Source organism: Phialemonium atrogriseum, assembly GCF_030411735.1.
Source record: "Phialemonium atrogriseum strain 8032-3 unplaced genomic scaffold QBC33scaffold_65, whole genome shotgun sequence".
NCBI classification, from domain to species: domain Eukaryota; kingdom Fungi; phylum Ascomycota; class Sordariomycetes; order Cephalothecales; family Cephalothecaceae; genus Phialemonium; species Phialemonium atrogriseum.
This window is the reverse complement of record NW_026848202.1, coordinates 1-17,174: the sequence shown is the minus strand read 5'-3', so window position 1 is coordinate 17,174 and position 17,174 is coordinate 1. Positions and strand designations below refer to the sequence as shown.

Genomic DNA, 17,174 nt, shown 5'->3' with positions numbered 1-17,174 from the left:
AATTTGCTGTAAAGGTACATACCAAAACATTGAAAAATCGAACTTCGTGCTGTTTTTGACTTCCTGTCGCTAGCACAAGTAGTGGTGATGATTACGGAGGGGTAGTTGGCGTGTTGGTTATCACCAAATTTAGTAGGCGGTAAGCATTGCGGGGCCTTGTGTGGGACCATGTGGCTTAAATCCCGGGCACGGGCCACGCCGGCCGTCCACCTAGTGATTTTGGCCGTCCACCTAGTGGAGCTCATTGTAAATGGGAGAACAAGTTACATGCAAACCTGAATTAAGCCGGTCACCTGACCTTGAACCTGACACTACCGCAGCCCTTCCTTATACAACGTCGTCACGTGGTATCTAGTGGTGGACAATTTTTTTCATTTGTTTTTGGCACTTTACCCCTCACCACCTTCGTTTAATCAACTCATCCATCTTGAGGAAACAAATATATCTAGATAATTACTTGCAACCCTCCATCGCGACGACTGCTTTAAGGAGGAAAATGCCTGGCCCCTCTGCCGCAGACTCGCTCCGCGCCCACCTCGCGTACAAACCAGAGCCCCTCAGATTCGGCACCAGTGGCCGCCGCGGCAGAGTTGTTGATTTAACCAACCTCGAAATCTACACAAATGTCCTGGCCGAGGTCCACTACCTCCAGTCTCTCAAAATCTCCGATGGCGGCATCAAATCTGGTGACGATTTCTATTATGCCTACGACCTCCGCCCCAGCTCTACCAGCTACGTGGAGAACCGCCGCGGCGCTCTCTGCCAGGCGGTCGAGCAGGCCCTGAGAGATGGAGGCATGCGGCCCGTCAACCTCGGCGCTATCCCGACGCCTGCCTTGGCCTATTACGCCATCAGGCATGGCAAGGGGAGCATCATGGTGACAGGGAGTCATATCCCCTTCGACCGCAACGGTTACAAGCTCAACACCTCTAGAGGAGAACTTATGAAGTCAGATGAGGAGCCCATCAACAGCGCTGTCGCCCTCAAGCGGGAAGAGCTGCTTAGCCAGCCATACGCTGAGTCCTTGTTCGACGACCAAGGCGTCTTCCGCCGGGAACCATCTAGCCTCATCCCTACTATAGCTGACGGCAGAGCCGCCTACATTCAGCGCTACCTTGATTTCTTCGACGGGGAGACGCTGGATGGCATGAAGGTCCTCATCTACCAGCATTCTGCAGTCGGCCGCGACCTTGTGGTGGACATCTTCCAGAGGCTAGGAGCTGAAGTCGTATCTACCGGCCGGAGCGAGACCTTCGTGCCGATCGATACCGAGGCCATCGACGAGGCTCAACTCAACACCATCCAAACCCTCTACGACAAGACAAGCCAAAAGTTCGACGCCGTGATCTCCACCGACGGCGACAGCGACCGGCCGCTGCTCCTCGCCCCCGAGTGCAACGACAGGTTGCGCTTCTTCGGCGGCGACCTCCTGGGGATGGTAGTCGCAGAGTTCCTAGGCGCCGACTCAGTCGTCGTCCCGATCAGCACCAACGACGCCATCGACCGCGGTTCGCTCGCCTCTGCGGTCGAACCTAAGACCAAGATTGGCAGCCCGTACGTGATCGCGGGGATGCAGCGAGCTGCGTCTTCTAGCTCCCAGCGGCGCGTGTGTGGGTGGGAGGCCAACGGCGGCTTCCTCACTGGGTCCGACATAGATCGCAACGGCAAGACACTCGCCGCGCTGCCGACCCGCGACGCGGTGCTTCCGGTTCTCTGCGCTCTATTCGCGGCTCGTAGCCGCAAGATGTCGCTGCCGGGGTTGTTCAACACGTTGCCCCATCGCTTTAGCCGCGCCGCTTTGATCCGGGACTTCCCCCGTCCGACGAGTGCGAAGATCATTGAGCGTTTCTCGCCTGCTGACGACGCCGTGTGCAAAGTTGAGTACCATGCCGACCATATCGCCGCCCAAGACGCCGACGGTACCCTCTTGCAAGTACCAGATTCCAGAGTCGAGCGCCTCGCGACAATCCGCCGGGATCTTCAGACCGTGTTCTCCGGACCGGACTTCGCCCCAATCGCCCGGCTCGACTACACCGACGGGGTACGAATCGTGTTCGCGGACGGCGATGTCGCGCACTTCCGCCCGTCTGGTAATGCCGACGAGATCCGCATCTACTCCGTCGCTGATAGCCAGGCTCGAGCTGACGCCATTGCCAATTTGGGGGTTGCGGAGCCAGATGGGTTGCTTAGACGGCTGGAGCAGATGGTCTGAGGCGTTAGCATCGCGGCTCAACCAAGGGGCTGATAACATGGATATGAATAAACACGCCTTGAGTCTCCTTCGTGGTGAGGTTTAAATTCGCCTCCCAATCTATCGTCGCCATCAACCCATCCCATGTATAAGCGCGCGTCTTTGCGGCGTTATAGTTAGCTATGTCCGCCCTGTCAAGACCAACTCATATATGTTAAGGGTGTGATATACATTCGTTCTCGTCCTTCTAATGTGCAAGAAGGGATGGTAACGGCTTACATCTATCAACCATAGCGATGGAAGTGATCTCTTAAAAGCGTGGGTTGGATGGATCCTCGAAGTGCGGGGTGGCGGCCGGGAGCGCTTATTTCCGGCGGAGCCTCAACCCGGACCTTGTGTCAGTCGCGCTGGGATTCTTGGTTCGTGCGAGTACACATGCCAGACGATGATGAGCTGTTCCTACTGAGCTACCGTGAAATGCCGGGTCAACTTGAGCAACCATCCCATACAATCTAGGGAAAAGAGCATAGCATGGACAACAAACGTTTCAACCGGAGTTCGGCACGAATACAAGAGTTTACCAGTTCCCCTCATTTGTTCCCATACTGGTGTAGTACGTCGCATGCGGAGGAAAGCCTAGCTTGTTAGTAACGCCTGCGATTGGAGGGATTAGCAATTGGGACCGTTCCATCGAACAGAACAATTCCCGCGATTGGAGGAACCAACAATCTCAACGCCTACAATTGGAGGGATCAGCAATTGGAACCATTCCATCCAACAGAAAAATTCCTGCGATTGGAGGAACCAACAGTCTCGACCACTCTGAATGAATGGCTTCTCGGCAAACTTTAACCCGTTAGAAATTTAGAAATCCAGCTTCAGGAGTTTACTTGGAATAACATAAATATTCAGAATACCTCCCATGAAATAGGTAATTGGACATTCCCTTCTGTACCATTAGGCTAACCTATCCCTTGTCTAATCCAACTTTGTCGTTGCCAGTCGGGAAACGAGACAGTGACAAAATGAAGGGTTTCATCATTGCATCCACGTTTCTTTCGGTGGTGGGAGGCGTGTTGGGAGGCGTGGTGTCGAGGAGCCAGGACGGCAAGGTCTTGATCTCACCTGCGAATGGAGCAAAGAACGTCAACCCAGACACACACCTCGTGCTCGAGTTTTCTTCCCCTCCGGCAATAGGTGACTCTGGTATGATCCGCATCTACGATGCTGCGGATCAGAAACTCGTTGATCAGCTCGACCTGTCAGTCCCATTCTCTCCAAGCCCATACGGTAATGGTTCGACCAAGGCCCCTACTGGCGACAAAACCGTTTACCAGACCAACATCATCGGCGGCATGGACTTCTACTTCTTCCCCATCATCGTCCGCGAAAACACGGCGACTGTGTATCTGCATAACAACAAACTCGCCTATGGGCGTACCTACATTGTCAAGATGGATGCCACGGTCCTCAAGCCCGACGAAGGGACTTTTGATGGTTTTTGCTCCTGGGTTTTCTCCACCAAGGACCAAGGCCCCAAGCCAGGCACGACGGAGGTGGTGGTCGCAGCAGACGGCTCCGGCGACTTTAACACCGTCCAAGGCGCAATCGACTGGGCGCCTGCGAACCCAACCAAGCGCACCAACATCCTCATCAAGGACGGCAACTACGAGGAGTTAGTGTACTTCCGGTACAAGACAAACCTGACCATTCGCGGACAAAGTCGCAACAAGACGATCGTGGGATACCCCAACAACAGCGCCTTCAACCCCCCGGGCCGCGAGGGACCGTCGCGCCGCCCGGCGTTCTCCTTCCACGGGGTCAGCGACGTCCAGCTCAGCACCTTCACCATCAACAACTACTACAGTGGCCAGGCCGAAGCGCTGCTCGTCGAAGGCGTGCGCGTCTTGCTCGACCGCCTGACGCTTGTTGGCTCCGGCGACGCCTTCACCACCTATGGCACCATCTATGTTGCCGACAGCAAGCTCACGGGTGATGGCGATACCGTGCTGGGCTACGGGTCGGTTTACTGGCTGCGCAGCGAGATTGTGTCTAAACGTGGGTCGGTGACGTGGACGCGCACTGCACAGGGAGACCACGGCAACGTCTTCGTGGACAGCACCATCAGCGGCGGCGAGGGGTCCAAGGTCACGTTTGCGCGTCTGCCCGACAATTCCGGCGGCGTCATGGACAACTGGCCGTTTGCGGAGATGGTACTTATCGACACGAGGACAGCGAATGTTTCGCCTCAGGGGTGGGGTCCCGTCCAGGGCCTGCCGTTTGACTCCAGTCAAGTGCGTTTTTGGGAATTTAACACGATGGATTTGGAGGGGAATCCTGTGGATATGTCACAGCGGCTGAATGTTTCGAGGCAGCTGACATTGCCGGCAGACGCGGATATCATTGCTAAATATAGAGACCCAGCTTATGTGCTTGGAGGATGGACGCCAGTGGTGCTCTCTTAAAGCGGAAAGCCAAGGATTGATAATGCGTATGGATCAGAGCTTGGGGCGTGACCTGTTGAAAAAGGAATGCGGATTTGCGCGCCCAATCGCCTGATGTGCACTACTTAGACCGTCTCTTGGCAGAAAAGTACATCTGTAGAAGAAACAACTTCAGACGACAATACCGTACACACCAGAGAAATCTTCTCGCTCCCCTCAGTCTAGCCCTTCTCAACTTTCTCTTCCTACCCAAACACGGGTAGCAAGAGCCCTCTCCGATACAACTGTCGCATAGGTTGGGAAACACGAAGTAGCTCTGCTGTCTCAGAGAGCTCTCCACTACGTTATGTGAGCGGGCTCTCTTCACACATCTCTCTCTAGACCTCTCCTTTCATCGTTCTTCGCGCAACAACTCATCTCATCTTGCCTGTACGTTTGAATCATGATGGTAGCATCTACCCCCACGCAGTGGATCCCCATCGCAGCTATCAAAACGAAAAAGAAAAGGCCCACCGAAACCCTTCCGATCCCCATCCGATCCAAAGCGGACCTAGGGGAATCCAGAACCCCCAACTACTAGTGCTGCTGCGACTCCCAGTCTCTGTCCCACCGTCGCCTCCAGCTAACCAAGAGACAATGAAGATACCAACCACCACCGCAAACATCACCGCCGCGAAAATCAAGCAACGCCGCTGCTCCCTCTCCATCTCCTCGTCAGACCTCCTCTGGAACTCCGTGAAGGAATTTGACGGAGGCGGGGGCCACGTCGAAGGAAACACAGCATGGGAGTCTGACGGGACAGTTGACCAAGTCGTGGTACCGTCCGCGCCAGAGCTACTCCCAAACATCGTGGGGCTGCCCGCGTACATGGCGCCGCGGGGTCCGGGCCCGACACTTCCGCCGCCGCCGTACGAGACGGTCGACCCTGGCGGGAATCCGAAGGAGCTATCTTGGGCTTGGAGCGGGAGAGAATTGCCCACGCCAAAGTTGAAGCCCCTGGAGGTGGAGGTGCTGGTTGTGTAAGAAGTCGTCGTTGTCGAAGACGACCCAGAACCTGGGCCACGCAGGGCTGGGTCGATGTTGCGCTTTCGCCTATCGTCTAGGGGGTCCATCGGAATGGATCTTGGCCTTGCCTTGTTGGGTACATAAAGGTTGCGGATTGTTAGGGCGCGGATCAGTTGATACTGTTGGGATGGATTGCCTGATTGACTGTGTGGAGAAGAATTGAAACGAGGATGGGAATCAGTCCAACCCCCAAAAACTGTCGGACCAACATTCCTCCGCGAAATACACCAGTCTGACATTCAGTCCACGTGACTTGGAAGCACTGCCACGGGCCTGCATTGTTCACTATTGAGAGAAGCTGGCAACAGCGAGCAAAGAGGATTAGTTACTATATATGCTGGCAGTCCGTCATGTGAGTTCCGCAGAGGAGACATCAGCAAAGGAATGATCAGCGCACGCATGCTTTTCGCGCATACTTTTACAGTGAAATGTGTCAATGGTGAGATTGATGGGGTCGATTCTGATAGTGAAATCTATAACTCAAACCGTTCATAATGCAACCTGCTCATCCAAACGTATTGATTTGGGAATTCTTCCAAGATCTTCCCAAGGAAGAGATGCCAGCCATCATCCTCCCACCCCCGACTCTCCGCCTCGTGTTTGACCATAGCCGTTGCATATTCCCAGTATGACGGATACCATCCCGACTCTCCCCAGCCGAGAAGCACCGCCGTTCCGTCCTCCCGGATGATGATATTCTTCTGCCGGAGGCTGTTGTGAGTGAACACGGGAGTGTCGTTACCTCGGAGCACCTCGGGGAGGACGCGACGGTAAAACTTTGCTCTGTACCGTATCGAGCTGGGTGCGTAGCACTCATACGCATCGAGTATAGCTTGTACGAGGTCGTTCTCGGTACGCAACGGGCCGCGGCTGTCATCGTATCCGTAGAACGTCCCGTCGTAGAGTTTTTCTCCTCGCAGGCTGCAAAAAGATCCCGGGGATGGACATGGTAAACCTCGGAGGGTGTCGAAATTCCGCCGCAACTCAGACGCGATGGAGTCCTTTTTGCTGTCATCTAGGGTCGGCCATAGGTTCTCGAGGCTATCGCCAGGGATGTACTCCATCACGACGTACGTTACGAGGCGGTTATATTTCCCTGGCCGCTGGTAAACTGCAAAGAGTTTTGGGAGCAGGACGTCCGTATTTTCCCGGATATATCGGAGGTTCTCCCCTTCGATCGGAAAGACATAGTCGCCGTACTTGACAACATAAGTGTCGTCAATACAAACACAACGAGAACCTGTATCCTCCTGGAGAACCTCGTTTGCTGGCGAATTTTCGATCACCTCTAACGACGGGAGAGGTTCCGGGAGCTCCGAGGGTTCGACACAGAAAAGGAACGTTCTGTCGTCTGGTGCGACGGGTTCGCTCTTTCTGCCAGTTGGTTGGCGATTCTTCTTTTTGGAATACCTCATTGCGTATGGATATGGAATTTGCTTTGCTCGGTGTTGAAGTGAGAGATAAGTTAGTAAGAATTGGAAAGATGAGAGGGTACGCTGAGGTTTAAATACCCAGCCGGATGGCTAGGCATTAAGGTTTACAGCGTGACTCATTGGCAACTTGCATTAAGTTTGAGCTTGAGTTTGAGCTTGCGCATACTATGGCGGACATCGGCATTGAGAATTGTTTAAGGTTGTTGAGATTGAACTGACAGGAGCTTAAACTCGTGATGCAAGAAGGTGACTCATTCCCAGCTGAGTTGGCAAGGTTGAGCTACCGCACAATGTCCGAGATGCCTACAATGATTGGGGTTAAAGTTGACAATTCTGAGTCCGTTACGCTGAAAACAAGCTCTCATCACGTCTGAACATTTCTGTGTCGACGCTCTCTCTATGGCATCAAGCAAATGTCTTCCACAGTAAAGGCGTCCCAAGTCTAAACCTTTCAACAAACGCAATCTGCTGTGAGGAGAGAGGTGGGAGGGAGGGCAAGAAGATTCGGCTAGAACGAAACACACACCTACTCAACCAAGGGAACCACCCCTAGTCTGCCAGTTCACACAAGTTCACACGCCGCCCTCGTCCGTTCTTCCTCCTCTTCCAATTACCCTCTTCAAAGCTCACCGTTAGAACTCTCGTGTGCTTCTTAGTGACATCGATGGTGACCTTGGTGACGGCGACGGCGGTAGCACTGGCGACAGCGACAGGACATCGATGGGGAAAGCAGCTGTTAGCCATTTGGCAGGAAGATTGTAGTGCATCTCAACGCTAGATTAACGCACTGCGTCCCAACTACCTAGCTGTCTCCACCACTCTCCAAACTCCTTATCAACCCACTCGCCCAGCCTCACCAGCGCCGCTCTCACTTGATAACACCCCTGCAGCGTCTTCGTGCTCCCAACCACAACGCTCTCGTATATAACAGTCTTCCCGTCCCTCCTTTCCGCAAAATCCACCCTCCACGACGCCCCATACACAAACACCACCGGCAGCACCGGGAGAGGGACCCCTCCGCCGGCCCTCTCGACGAGCAGCGCGAGATGGCGGAAGTGGGCGCGCACCCAGTTTGCCAGCTGCGACGGGCCTCCGATGCCGTCGGCACGGAGGCTCTTAGTTTCGATGCTAACGGCAAGGGGGGTCGGGGCGCCGTCGCTGAGCTGAATGTGAGAACAGGGTAGCAGTATGTCTGGGGAATGGGAGAGAGAGTCATTTGGGTTATTATGTTCTGAGGGGTGTTGAGAGAGAAAGAGGCCGTAGTCGACCTTGTTATCGCCAAGGAGGGGGTCTGGGTCGCGGTATTCTGGAGATACACGGCAGCAAGTTCTGTTAAGCAAGAGGGAGGTTGTTAGCGTTGGAAAAACACACTTTGAGCGTGCTAGGAGATGGACTGGGTAGGGTGTATACATGTTCCTGTAGTGGACAGCGTTGTGGCCGCGAATGGATTCTGCCAAGATAGGCGCGTGCACCGAGTCGTTCCACGCTGGCTCGTGCTCCATCTTTCGCTCGCATGTCTTTGTGTTGGTCCATATCTCGTGCAGGCGCCAGTGCTGACATATCAGCATTGTCCTGCCATCCGGATCCAACATATCTTCCTCTTGATCTGTGTTGGAAACAGAGCCAGAAGACCCCGTGGCTGCTGCTTCGGAATTCTGAGTCGCGGTGGTGCGAGGCACGGGGTGGAACCAACGGTCGGGAGCTCGACGAAGACCGCTTTGCCTTTGGACGGATTTCCTAAATGTTTCGGGGATGACTGCGCGGTCGCCGTTGCCGATCTCCTGGAGATCTCCTACCAATTCCAGGGTGTTCTCTCCGATATCTTGGGGCATGTCGGATATGTCTCGACGGTCGACGGGAAAATTGGTTGTGGTGCGAAGCGCAAACTCCTTCTTGCGCGGGCTTCGAGAGCCGCGGCTGGCTGAGGAAGTCTTTGTCGAGCTGGAGGAAACAGACGATGCATCTTGACTCTCGGCATCTATGAACCACTAGTCAGCGTATAGGCAGGAGCCAAATGGTGTCGGATAACATGGTAGCGGTTGGGTCATACATCGTGCAGGTCGTGGAGTGGTGAGGTCGTCGTCAATGTCGCCGTGGCGCGGTCTTTTAGACGTCTTGGTTGGGGTCAGCGTTGGATTAAACAATAAAGGCACGTCGCGATCCGCCATTAGCTGCTCGATCCAAGACTCAATCCAAGTGCTACTGTCAAAAGAATGGCTGATACTGGGCATCTTGGATGCAGTTGCGACAAATTGTGGTTGGTTTTGGCGCGTCAGTTTGGAGTTTGTTATGCGCAATGTTTATTTCGATTGCTGTTGCCCCACCCTAGCCTGTTGTCCCAGTGACAGTGGCGAGTTTCCCCGAATTTTACAGGGGCTGTGCCGCTTATCTCAGCCCCCAAGTTTTTGTGGACGCAGGAGTGCACGGGCCTGCCACGCCGCAATTTCGTCGGTGATTGCGAATGGTATTGCCTTTTTTGTTGGCTATTTCATAACCAAAAAGGATGCCTGCGACAGATTGCGACAGCAGTAGCTATAGTAAGGCGTCTTTGGGAGTGCTATCGCAGGTGTGCGTCAAGACGCGGCGGGCGTCGGGGACGGCGGCGATCTTGGCGGTGTGCGGAGATGTAGCCAAGTTCTTAAACGTACTCTGCGAAGTCGGCTAGTCCTAGGGCAAGCGGTGCCGGTTTGGCATGGATGCCGTATTGCTGTTAGAGCAGTCGCTAGGAGAGAGGAGCGTGGACGGGCCTACGAGTTGGGAGGTGACTTTGGCTATGCCTGGCATGAGCGACATGATGACTCGGCGCTGGAGAGCCTGGTCCCGCTTCTTGGGCATAGGGAGACTAGCGGCATAGTAAACTGCAGCAGCGACAGTGCAGACGCTGCAGTCTAACGGGTTTGGCTGCTTTAGGCATGGCGCTTAAACGAATTGCCACTTGCATGCCATTCTTTGTAAAGACGACGTTATTATTGCTTATCTAGTCGCTAGCTGTAGCAAATCTTATTTACGAAACGTAGATTTGGTACTAAACCTACCTTTAAATATGGCGACAAGCATAGGCTATGCTTGTAGAAAATGTCATGTAATTTGAAATGGCGCTAGTGAAGACAGAGGGCAGAGCTTGTAGAGAAATAGAAGGCAGAGCTTGTAGACATTTTCAACGGTAAAATTGACAAAATCGGTATGCGTATAAAGCTTAAATGCAAGCGAAATCTTTAGTGCTATTTTCAAGTTAGTAAAATGCTTGTAGGTGGGAAAAGCTGTAGGTTTTGTTTGTTAGCATTACCTAAGCTAGTATAGCATTACAAGGGCTGACAATGCATTAGCCTGTTGTCTAGGGTAAATAGAGGCAAACAGTAGTGTAAGGCTATAGTTATAACTATTTAATAGTTAACCAAGACATGCATTTAAACTACTATAAAGCTATTTGTTTGTTTGCCTAAATACTTGTTTCTAATATGCAAGTGTAAAATTAAATGCATAGCAGGCAAGGTTATTAGTTATTTGCAAGCAAAGCATAAGTCTATCAAGCCTGGCAAATGGTTAAGGATTGCAAGATTGATAAGCCAAATCCTAGACATTACAAAAACCTACCTTAAATATAGCTAAGCTATGTAGTAGCTATCTAAAGAAAACGCTATACAAATTGCAGACTTACAATTAAAGACAAGAGGTAGCTGCTATAGAGAAAAGGAAAGTAGCTGCTAAAGACTTTTTCTTAGCTAAAATAAACAAAAGTAGTATGCTTTTAATTAGCAAATTGAGAAAAATCTAGCTATGAAACTTTTAGTTTCTTAAGCAGCAGGTGCAAAAAGGTAGAGCTATGTTAGAATTGTAAGCATTAGGGTTAGGATAAGTTAGAGCAAGATTGCAATAGATTAGAGTTAAAGACTAACAACTAGTTAAAGCAGCTATTTGATGCAAGGGTAGTATAATAAGAGTAAACAAAAAAGTAAAAAGAGGTTAAGATTTTAAGGTTGAGTAGAATAGTTTAAAGCATTGAGATATTGTTAGGTTAGCAAGAAATTATAAAGCTATTTAACTGCTTGCCTAAATACCTATTTGTTATTTGCATAAAATGCAAGGTTAGATGTTGTATAGGTAAGGCTAAAACCTATTTATGCAGAAAGCATGATTATATAAATGCAAGGCAGCAAGCAAAAGTTGTAAAGGTAGTAGAGAGATTAGAAGGTATTGTGCAAAACTAGGATAAGTTGTAGACATTTTAGTTTTTGCTACTAATAGTTAACCTAATCTTATTTATTGCATTACCTAAGTTTAACAAGTTGCAATGCAATAAGTATAGGTTTGTTATGCAAGGCAAATAGTAGATGAGAGATTATTATAGGAAAAAGCATAGATAGAAAAGCAGATAAGTTAGAAGTGGCAATATGGTAAAAAAAGTGAAACAAGAGTAGGTAGTGCTGTGAATAATAAGTGTGTATTGCTAGTGGTTTTTCTAGTTGCATATGGCAAGCAGGTAATTTAAGGTTAGCTAAGGCAGCAAGCTAGCAATAGTAGCAAAGGTAGATGCAAAGATATTAAAAAAGTAGCTAATACAAATCTATGCAACCTAGACAGTGCAATTCAAGTTAAAGAGGCAGTTGATTAAGGTAGGCAATAAGAAGGCTAAGCTAAACAAGTGGTTAGACTATGTTAGTTAGCTAATGCATTTGAAAGGTTTAGACCTAGCCTATCTCTAAATACAGCTAAGCTATGTAGTAGCTATCTAAAGAAAACGCTATACAAATTGCAGACTTACAATTGAAGATAAGAGGTAGCTGCTGTAAAGAAAAGGAAAGTAGCTGCCAAAGACTTTTTCTTGGCTAAAATAAACAAAAGTAGTATGCTTTTAATTAGCAAATTGAGAAAAATCTAGCTATAGAACTTTTAGTTTCCTAAGCAGCAGGTGCAAAAAGGTAAAGCTATGTTAGAATTGTAAGCGTTAGGGTTAGGATAGGTTGGAGTAAGATTGCAATAGACTAGGGTTGAAGACTAATGACTAGTCAGAGCAGCTATTTGATGCAAAGGTAGCATGATAAGAGTGAACAAAAAAGTAGAAAGGGGTTGAGATTCTAAGGTTAAGTAGAATAGTTTAAAGCATTAAGATATTGTTGAGTTAGCAAGAAATTATAGAGCTATTTGACTGCTTGCTTGAATACTTGTTTGTTATTTGCATGAAATGTAAGGTTAGATGTTATGCAGGTAAGGCTAGAACCTATTTGCGCAGAAAGCATGATTATATAAATGCAAGGCAGCAAGTAGAAGTTGTAAAGGCAGTAGAGAGATTAGAGGGTATTGTGCAAAACTAGGATAAGTTGCAGACATTTTGGTTCTTGCTACTAACAGTTAACCTAATCCTATTTATTGCGCTGCTTAAGTTTGACAGGTTGCAATGTAATAAGTGTAGGTTTGTTATGCAAGGCAAATGGTAGATGAGAGATTATTGTAGGAAAAAGCATAGATAGAAAAGTAGATAGGTTAGAGGCAGCAATATGGTAAAAAGGGCAAAACAGGAGTAGGCAATGCTATAGATAACAGGCATGCATTGCTAGCGGTTTTTCTAGTTGCGTGTAGCAAGCAGATAGTTTGAGGTTAGCTAAGGCAGCAAGCTGGCAATGGTAGCAAAGGTAGGTGTAGAGATATTGAAAAAGTAGCTAATATAAATCTATGCAACCTAGATAGCGCAGTTTAAGTCAAAGAGGCAGTTAATTAAAGCAGGCAACAAGAAGGCTAAGCTAAACAAGTAGTTAGACTATGTTAGTTAGCTAATGCATTTGAAAGGTTTAAATCTAGCCTAGTTACACAGCATGGTTAAGCTGATTAGCAAGGATAAGGTGATGTTGCAGTAGATGTGAGAAAGCATAAAGTAGGTGATAGAGTAGGCAAGAGAGGCAGTAGTAAAGCAGTATAGGCATGCAATGTTGTTTAAGATTAACAAAAAGGAGGTATATGTCAAGTAAAAGAAGCTATTTGACAGGCAAATAGAGAAGGATATGTAGGTAGATTATAAGAAGGTGTATTGCAAGTTGTTATGTTATATGCAGTAGACATAAGAATAGGATAATAGAGACTAGCTGCTATATGCATTTACCAAAAAGCAAGGTAATTTGTTTGACAAGTTTTGCAAGGTAGTAGAAAAGTGTGTGCAGGTAGAAGGCATAATGCTGTTAGATAAGGTAAAGTGGCAAAGGTGTGAGGACTAGGCAGACTAGTTGTGTTTGGATGCAATAGTTGCGTTTTTTGACTATTAATATAAGCATATGCTATACAAGAATGCATTGATTAGCAGGTTGGTAGTATTAGGATTGCGTGATGATAATGGTTAGTATAGGCTAGAGGATTATATGCTAAAGTATTTGGCAGTTATCAAGGTAGTGTAGATGTTAGTTGTATATTAGTTAGTAGTTAAGCAGTAAGACAAGGTAGCAGTGTTAGAAAAAATGATAAGTGTAAAGGAGGTGTAAAAGGTAGCAACTAGGTTGTTTAAAATTACCTAGCTAAAGGTTAAGTAGTTTATGACAGTTGTGTTAGACAAGTCTAAGCTAGGCCTAATAGATTAGATATTTGATTTGTGCATATATAAGATGCAGGTTTGGTTTACAATGCTAGCAGTAGGAATAGTTAATTAGGTTAGAGATTGGATTATATATTAGCAGATGAAGATTAAGACAAACAATTTGGCAAATATGTTGCATAAGATGGTTAGAAAGGTGAGGGCTAAATTAGGCAAGCTATTGATAGTAGAAGGCAATAATTTTAGGTTAGTGCTAGCGATTAAGTAGGGGTAGATAGAAGATGACTATAGCAAAGACTAGGTTAGATATTTATTTTTGCAAGACAATTGCAATAAGTAGTTAGCAAAGGGTTAGGGTTAGGTAGTGTGGCAGATTTTGCAGCAGGTAGATAAGCAGAAGGAGTAGATGGCAGTAAAGGGCAGCGACAAGATGCTGTATTAGGCTAAGGCAGTATGCAAGTATAAGTTGGCAGTAGAGTGGTTTTGGAAAAAGTTATTGCAATTAATGCATATGTTAGAGGAAATGCTAGCATAGTTGTGAGAGATTATAAAGATATAGCATTGCAATATAGCGTATAGCAAGGTGTGTAATATATTGATAGACTAGGGCATGGCAAGTTTTATAGTGTTATATTACAAGAATTACTGCAGCATAGGCAAGGTTAAGGTTATATACTAGTACTTGCTATGCAAGGTGAGTAAGTTGTTAGTATAGTATTTGTGATTGGTATTGCTATTTTGGCAGCAGATGCAAAGGATAGTCAAAGAGGTAGATAAGCTAAGTGTGTTTTTGTAGGTAGATGAGATTGTAAAGCGTAAGGATAAGGCTGTTGAGAAGGCAGAAGTTGAAGCAGAAGAAGGCAAGGTTAGAGACAAGAGAAAGGTAAAAGATAAGGTTATATAGGCAGTGTAGATCTAGGAGTAAAAGTAGACACTAGACTAGATGCAGCAGATTATGCAGTAGCATAGCAGGTGGTATCTAAAGGCGCAGGTTGGCATAAGCGTATAGAAGCATATTGCAATTGCAATTTTAAACTAGTATTTGAATAAGGCGTTTGGAGAAAATGTAGGCAAGGATAGCAAGTTTGACAAGGATAACAAGGGCATGTTGGATAGCATTTAGGATTTGCAGGCTAGATATAGCATGCATGTAGCAAAGATGATATATGCATAAGAGTTGCAGCAAAGGGTGTTTAGGATAGTTGCATAGTAGGATTAGTTTTAGGCAATTAGCTAGAAGTGGCATTGATTTTTCAGGTTTGGCATGGAAGATAAGGTTGCAAGGTTAAGGTTAAGAGGGAAATAGAAGCTAGATGTGTTTAACAGCATGTAAGAAAAGGCATAGTTTTAGCAGTTTACATAGTTATAGCAGGTAGATATAAAGGGTTAGTTAAGAGTTATGATAGGGAAGGAGGCATAGTTTTGCAGCATGTAGAAGAGGGTAATCTAGGCAATTATCTAAAAGAAGAGTCTGATTGTGCAGGTAGTAGGAATAGAGGAAGGTAAAAGCATGTTGTTTATGTTGCTAGCGTTTTGTTTGCTAGAAGGAGTGACAATTGTGGTAATGCTGTTAGTAGCATTGCAAGAGGATTTGCATAGGCAGTGCAAGTTATGTAGGATTGATTTACATGTTTGGCAAAGCTAAGAGGCAAACTAAGCAGCATTAATTGTGTTTGTAATGCTAGAGTTAGTAGTAACAAAAGGTTTCTAGTTATTTGTTAACTAGTTGCAGGCATAGGAGGCAGTTAGACTAGGTTTTTATAGACAAGTATTATATAGTGTTAGATAGCGATAGGATATTTTAGCTGCAGTTAGGCAAGTTAGGCAAGATGTTGTGAGAGATAAGAGTGTAGGTAGTATTTTTGACAGTGACATTGGCATTAGCAGATATAGAGAGGTTTTTTGCAAGAATAAGAGTAGACAGGTAGTAGGTTTGTTTGTTTAAGTTAGCAACAATAAAGAAGAATATAGGTTACTAGGTAAAGAGAGTTTTGACAGTAAAGGAGAAAGATAAAAAGGTGTGCTAGGTTGTATAGGAAGAGTTAGAGAAGTATAGGAGTAGGAAGGTGATTGTATATAGCAGAGAGGTTAAGCAAGTGGAATGGTTAAGAGAGTTATTGTTGTGTCTAGTGTTTTATAGCAAGGTGGATATAATGGAAGGCAAGACATGGCAGTTAAGAGAGTAGGTTAAAGGTAGTTAAGTAATTATGACAACAAATGCATTAGGGATAGGCATTGATGTTATAGATGTGCAGATGGTAGTATATGCAAAGGCGTTGCGTTGGTTGCAAGATTATGTGTAGAAGAGTAGGCAGGCAGGGTAGGATAGAAAAGCAAGCAAGGCAGTAATAGTTTGCAAAAGTAGCAGTGGTTAGAGGTGGCAAGGAGAGGGGATAGGCAGTTAGGTAAAGCAAAGAGAGGAGGGCAAGGATAGGTTAGTGTTAGAGGCGGCAATAGAGGAGTTTATAAAAGGGTTATAGTGCTAGCAGGTGGTATTAAACTAGGTGATAGACAGGCAAGAAAGCTGTGTGTGTTGCAAGGAAGGCAAGGAAGGGTGCAATGTATGCGAGTGTAAAGAGAGGTTAGGGTTGGTATTAGGAGAGATGGCAGCAAAGGTGAAGAGGCAGTTAGGTAAGGCAGTAGAGAAGTTTTTGCAAAGGCAATGCATGGCAGAGTAAAAGAGGTGATGGGTAGAAAGAGAGGCAATAGGGGAGTATAAGAAGGCAAAAGCGTTTTGGTAGTAGTTAGAGAGTTAGGTAGGTTGTTGCATATTGTGTTAGGTAGTAGGAAAGGAAGGGCAGTATTATAGTGCAAAGGAATGTCAAATGCAGAGTAGCAAAAAGTAGAAGGATATTAAAGATAAGGTGTGGCAGGTGATTAGAGAGATAGTTATAAAGCAGCAATATGAGAAGTTTTTAAGGTGTTTATATTGCAAAGTGCTGCAGGCGATATGCGATTAGTGAGAGGCAATTGATAGGGATAAGAGGTAGTTTAGAAAGGTTAGGAAGGTTAAATGTCAATATAGTAAAGTAATAGTGCAGATGTTTGTAAGATTGGCAGTGTAGCATAAGAAAGAGGCAGGGTAAGTAGTGTAGGAGTTGATAGAAAGGGATAAGGCAGATAGGTAGAAGATAAGGTAGTAGTAGAAGTGGTTTGGGAAGAGGATTAAATAGGCAAGGTTAAAGGCAAAGCAATAGTGTTGTGTGTTGGTATATTTAAGGTGGTTGGAAGATAGGTTTGCAGGGAAATAAAGGTTGTAGAGAACTAAAGGTTGCAGGGAAATAAAGGTTGCAGGAAATAAAGGTTGCAAGGAAATAAAAGTTGCAGGGAAATAAAGGTTGCAGGGAAATAAAGGTTGCAGGAAATAAAGGTTGTAGGGAAATAAAGGTTGTAGGGAAATAAAAGTTGCAAGAAAGTAATAAAGTAAAGTATATATTTTAAGTAAAGGTTTATATAACATGTAGTGTTAGTATAGTATTATGTTAAGTATATATTTAATAGTTAAAATAAAGTCAAGAAGAAAT

At 46.8% G+C, this 17,174-nt stretch overlaps 7 protein-coding genes across 7 annotated transcripts; 4 read left to right on the top strand and 3 right to left on the bottom strand.

Annotated features, from left to right (window-relative positions):
• The first annotated feature begins 399 nt into the window (after positions 1–399).
• On the top strand, positions 400–2,420 carry QBC33DRAFT_337944 (uncharacterized protein). Its single transcript, XM_060423721.1, has one exon. It carries the CDS (start codon positions 497–499, stop codon positions 2,210–2,212), a length of 1,716 nt encoding a protein of 571 aa, XP_060277830.1. The 5' UTR covers positions 400–496; the 3' UTR covers positions 2,213–2,420.
• Positions 2,421–3,216: 796 nt separating this feature from the next.
• On the top strand, positions 3,217–4,732 carry QBC33DRAFT_605184 (pectin lyase fold/virulence factor; the record flags this gene model as incomplete). The annotated part of the gene is made up of 1 exon (XM_060432270.1): positions 3,217–4,732. The coding sequence occupies one exon, from the start codon at positions 3,217–3,219 to the stop codon at positions 4,654–4,656; it is 1,440 nt and encodes a 479-aa protein (XP_060277829.1). The 3' UTR covers positions 4,657–4,732.
• On the bottom strand, positions 4,672–5,841 carry QBC33DRAFT_553541 (uncharacterized protein). Its single transcript, XM_060429423.1, has one exon. The coding sequence runs from the start codon at positions 5,745–5,747 to the stop codon at positions 5,124–5,126; it is 624 nt and encodes a 207-aa protein (XP_060277828.1). The 5' UTR covers positions 5,748–5,841; the 3' UTR covers positions 4,672–5,123.
• A 246-nt stretch (positions 5,842–6,087) lies between these two features.
• On the bottom strand, positions 6,088–7,146 carry QBC33DRAFT_553540 (kinase-like protein). Its single transcript, XM_060429422.1, has one exon. The coding sequence runs from the start codon at positions 7,113–7,115 to the stop codon at positions 6,174–6,176; it is 942 nt and encodes a 313-aa protein (XP_060277827.1). The 5' UTR covers positions 7,116–7,146; the 3' UTR covers positions 6,088–6,173.
• A 766-nt stretch (positions 7,147–7,912) lies between these two features.
• Positions 7,913–9,531, bottom strand: QBC33DRAFT_502502 (uncharacterized protein; the record flags this gene model as incomplete). Its single annotated transcript, XM_060425735.1, has 3 exons — positions 9,184–9,531; positions 8,544–9,111; positions 7,913–8,462 (listed from the first exon to the last, which is right to left on the bottom strand). The coding sequence occupies exons 1-3, from the start codon at positions 9,362–9,364 to the stop codon at positions 7,913–7,915; spliced, it is 1,299 nt and encodes a 432-aa protein (XP_060277826.1). The 5' UTR covers positions 9,365–9,531.
• A 2,758-nt stretch (positions 9,532–12,289) lies between these two features.
• On the top strand, positions 12,290–12,445 carry QBC33DRAFT_463044 (uncharacterized protein; the record flags this gene model as incomplete). The annotated part of the gene is made up of 1 exon (XM_060425107.1): positions 12,290–12,445. A coding segment is annotated over one exon (156 nt), but the record flags the coding sequence as incomplete, so codon positions are not given.
• A 2,670-nt stretch (positions 12,446–15,115) lies between these two features.
• Positions 15,116–15,295, top strand: QBC33DRAFT_463042 (uncharacterized protein; the record flags this gene model as incomplete). Its single annotated transcript, XM_060425106.1, has 1 exon — positions 15,116–15,295. A coding segment is annotated over one exon (180 nt), but the record flags the coding sequence as incomplete, so codon positions are not given.
• Between the last annotated feature and the right edge of the window lie 1,879 nt (positions 15,296–17,174).

Excerpts from the sequence above, each read along its gene's own strand:
- QBC33DRAFT_337944 (XM_060423721.1), top strand. The coding sequence starts at position 497 with ATGCCTGGCCCCTCTGCCGCAGACTCGCTCCGCGCCCACCTCGCGTAC.
- QBC33DRAFT_553541 (XM_060429423.1), bottom strand. The coding sequence starts at position 5,747 with ATGGACCCCCTAGACGATAGGCGAAAGCGCAACATCGACCCAGCCCTG.
- QBC33DRAFT_553540 (XM_060429422.1), bottom strand. The coding sequence starts at position 7,115 with ATGAGGTATTCCAAAAAGAAGAATCGCCAACCAACTGGCAGAAAGAGC.